Source organism: Poromitra crassiceps (genome assembly GCF_964638095.1).
Source record: "Poromitra crassiceps genome assembly, chromosome: 25".
Taxonomy (NCBI): domain Eukaryota; kingdom Metazoa; phylum Chordata; class Actinopteri; order Beryciformes; family Melamphaidae; genus Poromitra; species Poromitra crassiceps.
Window position 1 is genome coordinate 2987296 of NC_139649.1, and position 10907 is coordinate 2998202.

The 10907-nt window shown below is 47.4% G+C and overlaps 1 protein-coding gene across 1 annotated transcript; it reads right to left on the bottom strand.

The window, feature by feature from the left end:
* Positions 1–613: 613 nt before the first annotated feature.
* On the bottom strand, positions 614–10209 carry st3gal8 (ST3 beta-galactoside alpha-2,3-sialyltransferase 8; the record flags this gene model as incomplete). The annotated part of the gene is made up of 8 exons (XM_083660990.1): positions 614–1882; positions 3280–3399; positions 3716–3761; positions 7122–7301; positions 7589–7782; positions 8429–8564; positions 8823–9012; positions 10047–10209. The coding sequence occupies 8 exons, from the start codon at positions 10207–10209 to the stop codon at positions 1715–1717; spliced, it is 1197 nt and encodes a 398-aa protein (XP_083517116.1). The 3' UTR covers positions 614–1714.
* Positions 10210–10907: the final 698 nt, after the last annotated feature.

Genomic DNA, 10907 nt, shown 5'->3' on the forward strand with positions numbered 1-10907 from the left:
CTGTCAGAGAAGGCAGGAAGTGGTGCTGTCCATCTTTCAGTCTTTAAACCCGCAGGTCTGTCGTGGAGTCAGAGGTGTAGCTGCATCTCGGACTCCTTCATTAAGTCCAATTTAAAATGTCATCTTGAATATAACCCACATAATCCATGAAGGTGCAGTAACCAACAGGGGCATCTGTAGGTCAGTAGTCCTGTGATACCCCCTTTCCACTAACTGGAACTTATAGTCCTGGTGCCGGTTCAGAGTTGGTTCAACTGTGAACCTTCTCAGAAGGTTAGAGCTGCCTACAGTCTCTGCTTTCCCACCAACATGAGCACCAACTTCAAGCACTACAAACAAAATGGCAGACTACGTCTCTTTACAAGCGTTGCTTCTGACTTGGCGAGCCTTCATTGGCATCCACACACAACTGGTTCCAACGCATCCAAGCTCTGGTTTTCAACAGCGCCCTTCTTGGTCTTGGTTGGTCATGATAATCCCAGCCCCTGACCTAAGCCCCGGCCCCAGCCCCCCCAATGTAAGCTGTTCTTTCTTCTAGTCCAGTAAAGAGTTGGTGCCACTCTGGAACCGGTTTTCCTGGGCGAGAGAGAGCCGGTTCTTTGGATGTCGAAAGGCAAGGAACTGGTTTAGATTAGTCACGGGCTCCGAAAAGGCCCTCGAACTGCCTTGGTCAAAAGCATTTATGTATTAAAGAACCTGGATAGGGTATAGGACACACCCGCCCATTCATTTGAACGTAAGCTGCTCACCAGTGCAGGAAGCATTTTTAAGGGGTTTTACTTCCTGGTTTTACTTCCGTGATGTGCAGCCCAAGGTCATGTGACATGTCTGCTTGTGTTCATGAGCAAGCCCAGGTCATGTGACCAGGCCCAGAGCTATAGTGGCCAGAACCATAGAGAGAGAGGGAGCTCCAGAAAACGCCTCTTGGGTGGCTTCTCAAAAAGGAAGAAAAAAGGCTGATAATATAAAACTTGATCATCAAAAGAGTCGTTTTTGCCTGAGTGAGACACACAAATACAATTCCCTGAGTGTTACAGCTGCTGCTTTCCCCATGTAATGGATGGCAATGACTGTGGGGGTGGGGCTTGTGTCAGAGCTGTTGTTGATGATGGCACGGTGGCTCAGTGGTTAGCACCGTTGCCTCACACCAAGAAGGTCCTGGGTTCGAACCCCGGTCCGTCCCAGGTCCTTTCTGTGTGGAGTTTGCATGTTCTCCCCGTGTTCGTGTGGGTTTTCTCCGGGTGCTCCGGTTTCCTCCCACCATCAAAGACATGTATGTTAGGGTTAATACTCCTGTCATTGCCCCTGACCAAGGCAATGGCACAAAGAACTGGAGTTTGTCCCTGGGCGCTGCACTGCGGCTGCCCACTGCTCCCACAGGTAGTTCTGGGAAGGTTCCCAGTAGAGGATGCGTCAAATGCAGAGGATTCATTTACCTGGCAATTCAACCTGTTGAATTGGAGGATTCAACCTGTTGGTGGGGGCTAGTGTCAGAGCTGTTGGTGGGGGCTTGTGTCAGAGCTGTTGGTGGGGGCTTGTGTCAGAGCTGTTGGTGAGGGCTTGTGTCAGAGTTGTTGGTGGGGTTAGTGTCAGAGCTGTTGGTGTGGGCTAGTGTCAGAGCTGTTGCTGGGGGCTAGTGTCAGAGCTGTTGCTGGGGGCTAGTGTCAGAGCTGTTGGTGGGGGTTTGTGTCACAGCTGTTGGTGGGGGCTAGTGTCAGAGGTGCAGGCTGATCTTGCCCTCCTGGGCCAGGCGGTGGATGACCCCGGTCTCGAAGTCGGCGCTGTGGACACCGGTCTTCCGGAAGGCCCCGGCGTAGCGGTTCTCCTCCCAGTAGTGATGCCAGTTCCCCTGCTGGTCAGCGCCGTAGCCGAACACAGACACCTAAACACAGACACACAGCATCACATGACCCATTACATCACAGTCCCTCCAGGAAATGGTGATTTTACGATGGCAATAATTAATGCAAATTCAAACAATCTCCACAATATTTGTGGGGGCTTGTGGTTTTTTTTTCAAACTTCCCATGATTTCTCCACAAAAACAGCAATTTTGCAAGTTCCCGCAATTTTACTGCAAAACATCACATAAAACGTCGCAAATTGCATTGCAATTTTTGAGCACAGCCACTGGCAATCAGGCATTTTGATGGCAACAATCACACAAAAATAAAAAATAAAAAAATCTGTCCAATCCTGGAGGGACCGAATTTTGATTTAATTCTAGTGAGAACATTTTTTGAAACTTGAAAATGGCTTTAGTTTTTTAGATACCCCTATGCGAGGTAGAACAAAAGACGACCATGATTTTTCATCGTTTATATGTCCCCATTAATTCTATAATTTATATAGTAATACTATGATTTATTTATAATATTTATAGAATAACCATAGGAAAGCCATATATCCCCTGAATGCCCTAAGTCTCTAGTCTGTGGTTGTAAAGTTTCAGGCTGTGATCCTAGAGGTCACAATAGGTCATTTTATACACTGAAGCCAAGTTCCAGGAAATGGTCTCACTACAATGAAATGGGAACATCACACATGATACAAACGGAATCATTGAATTCACAGGAATCCCAGCTTTCCAGTCATGCCCAATCCAAATGTATGCAATTCCAAGACGGTTTAGGTACCCCAGTATGCAGAACTATTCACATAGAATAGGCGAAAATAACACATAAAATGTAGCCTAAATTTGGAGGGTTATTTAGCCCCCTTCCCGACAAGCTACTGAAGCTAGCATGTCATGGTTGGTACCAATGACTAGCTTAAGTCTTCTAGTTTCATATGACACCAGACTCTCTGGCTTCAAATCTGAGCCTGCTGCAGCCATTTGATTGAAATCGAGAGAGTAACTCGAGAAATTACCAATTGGGAGCACAGCAGGGAGTGTTGGAAGTGGAAGTCCAATCGAAGTCAATGGGAAATGAGCCTACTTCTCTCTTGATTTATGACATCAGTAAACACTTTCCTAATGAGTTTATGATCTCAATCGCTCATTTCAAGTCTTCTTCAACACAGCATGATGTTTATTTAGTAAATTATGGTCCCCTTTAGAGTCAAATAGATGATAAAGCACACTATGTTTTGGGGCGTGATTGACAGGTCTCCTGTCCAGTGATCGTGCAGCTCGCAGATGACGGACCGGCGGAGCTGCGGGAAACTCAGTGGAGTCGCCCCCTGCTGGCCATTAGAAAGAATGCAGGTTTAAGCCACTTCCACATTGGCTTCATCCCCCCCAACACACACACACACACACACATAAACCACAAACACCTGGTCACAGATGTGCAGGGCGAACACGATGGCGAGCATGCCTGTGGATGGGTAGCGGCCGTGACGCTCGGTCCAACGCTCGTGAACGTACTTAAAGAAGACCGGGTTCACCACCAGGACCTACACACACACACACACACCCCGAACACACACACACACACACACACACACCCCGAACACACACACACACACACACACACACACACACACACACACACACACACACACACACAGTTGAGTTGACTGTGGCTATGTCAACATGGCAGAAAAGTATGAAATGGTCACAACTTTAAAGCATCAGTGTGTGGTTTATAGTGGCATCTAGTGGCGAAGTTGCTACGCGGCCTGATAAATGAGTTAGTAACATTTCCTATGAGTAACATTTGTAATTATTTGTTATTATTTGTAAATATTGTACAGGAAAAGCTAAGCCTACCTTGTCTTTATCAGCCTCCACTCTGTCTTTAACCCTCATGTAGGTCCTGAGAGCCCACACACACACACACACACACACACACACACACACACACAGAACATAATTACTTGATGTACTGTATGTTAAAATATACTATGCGTGTCAGTTAAGCACCTTTTAGACTGGCCGAAAATCCCACGAATATCCACAAACTAGTGGCATTTTCTTCAGTCTAAAAGTTGCCAAGCCGGGCCGTTTAGCCAATAGTGCAACCCTGCAAGTGAGGTGGGTTTTTACGGGGCGGCTCTGTTCGCCATGGAGATATCAATCTTGGTGGTGGTCCAACACGTTCTATTCCGACCCTGCTTCTCCTCCTCTTGATTTCCATTTTGTTTTGGCTGGCCTGACGTTGTTCCACCCCCTCTGCCGATCTGGTGCGAGTTGTAGACTAACACATGCTTCCTCTGATACATGTGCAGTTGCCAGCTGCTTCTTTTCACCTGACGGCGAGGCGTTTCACCAGCAGGATGTAGCGCGTGGGAGGATCATGCTATTCCCTCGAGTTCCCCCTGCCTCCCGAACAGGTGCCCAGATGGACCAGAGGAGGCGCTAGTGCAGGACTCATACCCCACCGCGATATTTTTTGTCGGATGATGGCGAAGGCTGGAGGCACCCTCTCTGCCTGTGATTGGCCTAGCGTCAAAACGTTCATCCAATCACATTCGCTTGGCTATCCTGCGTCTCTTTCTACAGTCTGTGGTCAGACAGACAGCAGTTTGGCTTGCTAGCATGCATGAAAGACGCCACTGTGTGTTTATGTTTTTGATATAGTCTGCTCTCTGGTTTATAATGCTGCCACTACTCTTGGCAGTGCACGTATGTAGCCTACAGACAAATAAAAAAGAAAAGATAAAAGATTAATGAGAATTGATCAAGGGTTATATAAAAACAGTGTCAATGCCCATTTACTCATTCTAACACAAGAGTGACATGTATTTGAATTGAAATATGTATCAGTATGTGGTGTTTGCCCAGTCCTTCATTGGGAAATGCAGCTTTATGGAGTGGGATCACGTGAAGATGGTCTTCAGAAACTTTGATGAGATTGACAGTAAGTAAACATCGTTTCAGTTACATGGTGTAGTTGTGGAAAAGTGTGTGTAAGTTTGGAAGAGGAGTGCACCACTAGGTGGAGACATGTATCCATAGCAGTGTTGATTTCGTAGACGAGAACTATGAGGAAAAATGTTGGTCGACTACCTATTTTCACTGGTGAAAACTAGACTAAAAATGTTAGGGAGGGACGAATTGGGAAGAGATCCAATCAGAAGAGAAGAAGTTAAACATCTGTGTCTGTATTGCACATTCAAACCTTAAAACAATTCCAGAATAACAGATTAATATATCTTTACAATAAGTTTGGAAATTCTAATGAATAGTTACGGTTTTCTTTGACTAAGATGAGATGAAAATACTTAGACACTTAGTTAACGAAAACTTGACTAAATAAAATCAGGATGAGGTTGACTAAATATAAGAGTTTAAGAGAAAGTGGGTTATAGCTCACTCAGATAAACATGTGAATGTTGTGTCATATGCAAAGGTTGTTGGTTCAATCCCAGCCTCAGGCAACTTCTTAAAAAGTACTCACATTATAAGCTGCAGCAGTGATCCTTCTTTATCATCACCAGTAGTTTGAATACTGATAGAAATAAGCTGATGAAGGAGACTAGTCAGTCCCTGACTCTAGCTCAACTCACTGGTACAAATCTCACCTGTCTCACTCTTTATGCTCTGTGTTATTGTCAGTGTGAATACAGTGTGTAGAAATCAGAAGCTTAACTCCCAACAGCTCATAGCTCAGTCGGCTGAGCTGCTGTGTCACTGTCTCTGTCTGACAGGTAGACTGTTGGTTCGATTCCCGATGGAGGAGACATATTACAGCACTGCCCTGTCTTTAACATCACCAGCGTAGCGCCTCCTACAGGCAGATACACAGAGTGACACAGCGCCTCCTACAGATCCAGACATGGACACTGAGTCTAGAGCAGTTTTTCAAAAAGTTATTTTTACGCCTAGCGGCAGCCAGCACAACAGCACAGAACATACAACGTACTTCCGATGTCAGTAAAATTTCAGCTCTCTGTGGTTTTCTGTCTCATAACCCTCAGCTCATGTCTCTGCAGAGGTCAGGGGGGGAGAACATCCCCCCCCTTAGATCCAGGCAGTGCCAGCTGAACGGGATTAGAACCCACAACCTCTGGCCCCGGTGTCACTGTGTGTATTATTCCTTCACACCACCAGCTGCCCTTCACACTCACAGCTCTTCTCCAGGCGCTCTTGTCTCTTCCCTCTGCCTGTCACCATTCAAAACTGACTGAGGCTCGAACCCACGACCGCAAAAGTGGCTGAGATCTCAATATTGCCTGGCAGCAAGCCTACTCTCTGTGCCACCAAGTCAGACTGATTGAATGAGGTTTTCTCAGGGCTTTAAATGACTCTTCCCTCTGGCTGTCGACATTCAAAACTGACTGAGGATCGAACCCACAACCTCATAATTCACTGAGGCTCAAACCCACAAGCTCCAAACTGCTAGACAGCACTGCAACTCTCTGAGCTAGTGGGTCATAGTGATTAAGTCTAGAAGATTAAAGTATAGTCTTTATGCATCTTAAAATATGTTTTGAAGGGACATTCTAAGTTGAATAGTATTTGAATGATATTAATATGATGTGAGTTTCTATTCGCCTTGCACAGAAAACCTTTTACTTTTATACTTGAGTACATTTCAGAGCCTGTACTTTTTTCCTTTTACTTGAGTAATTAAGTTGAATCAGTACTTCTGCTTTACCAGTATTTTTTTACACAAATAACTGTACTTCTACTTAATCAGAGCAACAATGTGATTCAATTTGGAATGACAAGAAAAAATTACACGTCTGTGCAAATAGGCTAAGTAGGCCGAAATAACTCAGATATAGGGTTTGCAATTGTAACGTTCCATATAATGAAGTATCTCATGCTTGTTGATTTAATGATTGTTTTGCACCTGCTGCTCACGTTTGAGATACTTCTGGCTCGCCTGGAAAGAAGGTGGGAGCAGCCGAGTACAGTCAGCCAATCAGAGGCAGAGAGGGGCGGGTCATGCCTTCGCCATCATGGGAAAAAAAATATCGCTACCCCACTGGCTTTCCAGACACAGGCAATTGTGTCTTTAGGAACGTCTGACCAAGCCTGAGGTGCCGCTGCCGGGAATTGAACCTGGGTCTCTGCGATCGTAGGAGTGTTTTTTACCTCGACACTACCCAGACGCCCCCTGGATATGTATTTCTTTGTTAGCAAGGCTATGTTAGCTATGTTAGCTAGGCTATATTAGCTATGTTAGCTAAGCTATATTAGCTGTTAGCTAGGCTAGGCTATACGTTACATCTTGACGTGTCCAGTGGACAGGGCGCTGGTCAGCCACTCCAGGTCTCTGAGTTTGAAGGGGAGGAGCACCAGGCTGAGGCCCCGCCCCACATCCACTGCACTCTCCGGGTACAGGAAGTGATGCGTGGTCCGGTTCCCCACATCCTGTTCAAAACCCCGAGTCACCGCCTTGTTCATCCTGAGGAGGGGGGGGGGGGGGGGAGGGGGGGGGATCAGTGTTAACCACAGCCACAGTCAACCCAACTGTGTGTGTGTGTGTGTGCGTGCACGCGCGCGCGCGCGTGTGTGTGTGTGTGTGTGTGTGTGTGTGTGTGTGCGCGTGTGTGTGTGTGTGTGTGTGTGTGTGTGTGTGTGTGTGTGCGTGCACGTGTGTGTGTGTGTGTGTGTGTGTGTGTGTGTATGTGTGCGTGCACGTGTGTGTGTGTGTGTGTGTGTGTGTGTGTGTGTGTGTGTGTGTGTGTGTACCGGATCACGGAGCTGTGGGAGTCAATCAGGTTGCCATGTCTGGAGCGTCGCAGGTTGCCCGAGTTGCCGACGACAGCGCAACTACGGCAATTAGAGAGGCGGGGCCTGAAGTCTGTGGGGGGAGGGGCGATGACCTGGAACAGCTTCCACATCACTTCCTCCAGAGTCTGGCCCTCATTGGACCGCTGGAGGCCCTGGAGGGGGGAAGTAGCAATAGGGTCATGTGATCAGTGCAACATATTTTAAATGTTAATATGTAGAATCTTCTCTTAGTTAAAATTGACTAAATGGGTGGGTGGGCGGTGTCTGTCTATCAGTCACAATTTGTGTTACAAAAGTGACGGCAGTCATGTCACTCGAGCAGTTATGATGTCATCAGTGAGGTCACTCGAGCAATTGTGATGTCATGAGTCATCATATCTATACAATAATTTCAGAACTGTATGTATGTCTGCCCTTCGTGGATCTCGAGAACCGTTTGTCAGATCCACTTCAGACTTGGAGAGTGCGCTTAGGGGGATCTGACGGAGTGCAGTGTGGGGGGGAGTGCCCACGGGGTGGTGAATGGGGGGAACGGGCACTGCACTAGTATGAAGAAACGCTATAATTTTCTTGTTCTTTTTGCTGGCTGCACTGCTGGCTGCACTGCTGGCTGGTTGCTGGTTGGTTGCAGGCAGACACCTGACCATCCGTGCATGAAGTGTGAAAGAAATGCGAGTGAGAGTCATAAACTCTTCAGGCTCCTCCCCCATGGCAGAAGACCTCTTAAAAGAACTGTGATAGTATCAAAACCAGCAGTGATACAGTCTGACTAACAGCAGTGGTACTTCCTGTCCTTACCAGCCACCATGCAAGCGCGTCGGCGTCCATCTTGGTTTGGGTGTTGTGCAGGACGGGTTGTTGTTGAGGATCGTAACGCTGTCGGAACCAGTCTGATCCGCCCAGGTCCGAAACACACAAGTCACAACCACACCGTCTAGGAGAGAGAGAGAGACAGACAGACAGACAGACAGACAGACAGACAGATTCCATAATTTGATAAACGATTTGATCATGGTTTATCATTAAACCGGGTTTCATTCCTACGTAGGAGAGAACCACCGAAACACACAAGTCAGCACAAACACACTGCCTAGAGAACCGCGCCTAGAGAACCGCAAGGCTACAACTAAGAACAGGCACCAGCTGTCTTTGGCTGTCGAAACGCAAAGATGTGTGGTGGGTATGTCTTTACCTCGCTTCAGCCTGGGTCACCCCTCCGGCCTGGAGCACAGCAGGCTCCGCCCCCCCAGCCTGGGGCACGGCAGGCTCCGCCCCCCCACCCTGGGGCACGGCATGATCCATCTCCCCAGCCTGTGGCTGAGCGACGCTGGGGGGCGGGGGGGTCCTGGGGGGGTCAGGGGTCAGCTCAGGGAGTTCGATCCCTGCAACCAAACGAGTGTGAGACGGTCTGTGCTAATGCTATTAGCATTTAAATAATGGTTATAATCATGAAACACTACTACTATTATCACTACTATTACTAATACTAGAACTAATCATCAAAGATGAGAAAACCACATCAAATGTATCAAAAAGAATGACAAAATACTGGTGTCAATAAATCTATTTTAATAAAAACTATGTCATTTGCATTTTTTAAATACAAAAATGAAGAAACTGTAAACTGCAATTCTTTTAATTTGTGTGCTGGGGCATATTTTGTTCAAAGTTTAATCTATCTATATATAAAATTCAGTTTCCCCTAGAAAAAATTTCAGGCCTGGAGGGATTTCGAAACGTACCTCGACCGCAACGGTGGGGGCCATCGCTGGTGACGCTAAACTTTTAGCTAACCTGTTTGCATCTATGTTTGCAATGGCATCCCAAGTATCATCATACTATTATGGGATGTGCGTTTCCCAGGCAACGACACACGTTGACACGTTTTGGAACAGCGCTGCACGCTGGCACAATGCTCCTAAAAGCAAAATGCTTATTGTTTTGAATGATTTGGCATCTTCTATTACTGTCAACACCAGTATTTCTGTATTGTAATAATATGCCATAAAGGTTTATTGAAATTTTGGGGAGATAAAAAATAAATAAATTGCAATTCTTTTTCTGGCCTGGCGGGGGCGCCGTTGGCCTGGCGGGCCCGCCAGGCCTGTAGAATGGTAGGGGAAACACTGAAATTGAGTATGTGGGCGATATTTATATGTTTGTATGTTTCAATTCTGTGTCCGGCCACAGCTACGCCGTTTCAAGTGCGATCGGCCTGAAACTTTCAGGGGGTGTAAAGGGCACCAGTGCAGGTGACCTGACAGAGCCGGACCTGACTTTTCGTCAAGTCAAGTCACAAGTCATCAAAACAGGGAGTCGAGTCGACTCCAGTCCACATCTCTGTGACTTAGGCACTCTACCAATAATAATAATAATAATAATACTTTACAACACAACAATAATAACAGTCCCTCACCACTCCATCCGCTGCCTGCTCCTCTGGTGGGTGGGGCCCAGCTGATGGGCGGGGCTAAAGACAGAGGCAGGAAGTGCCTCCTCTGGATGGTCTGACTGGCCAGCATGAGGAAGAGGATGGCAGCGGTCAACACGGCAACCCACATCTTCCTCCTCAACATCATGGCTGTCAGAGGGGTGGAGCCTAGACCTGTCAGTCACAGAGGGGCGGGTCCTAGACCTGTCGGTCACAGTGTCACTCCTCTGTCGGCATCTCTCCTCCGTCCAATCAGCCACCACTCGGCCTCATCGAGTGGTGGCTGTGTGTGTGTGTGTGCCTGTGTGTGCAAACAAAACACTGAGAACTTCCTGTCATGTGCAACCGAGCCTTCCTATTGGTGGGAACAGCATCTGTGGGTCACACCCTCCAACTCTGGCCTGCATGAGAGAGAGAGAGAGACACACAGAGAGAGAGAGAGGGAGAGAGAGAGAGAGAGAGACAGAGACGGACAGAGAGAGAGGGAGAGGGAGAGAGAGAGAGAGACAGAGACAGACAGAGAGAGAGGGAGAGAGAGTGAGAGAGAGACAGAGACAGACAGAGAGAGAGGGAGAGAGAGACAGAGACGGACAGAGAGAGAGGGAGAGGGAGAGAGGGAGAGAGAGAGAGAGAGAGAGAGAGGGAGAGAGAGAGAGAGAGAGGGAGAGAGAGAGAGAGAGAGAGAGAGGGAGGGAGAGAGAGAGAGAGAGAGAGAGCATCATCAGTATCATCTTCCACAACATGAATATGAATCCATGTAACTTCAGAAACAAACATGGCAGCAGCATCATCAGCACCAGCACCAGCTGGGGTGTCTCAGTGGTCGGCCTTCGTGGTCAGAGATAC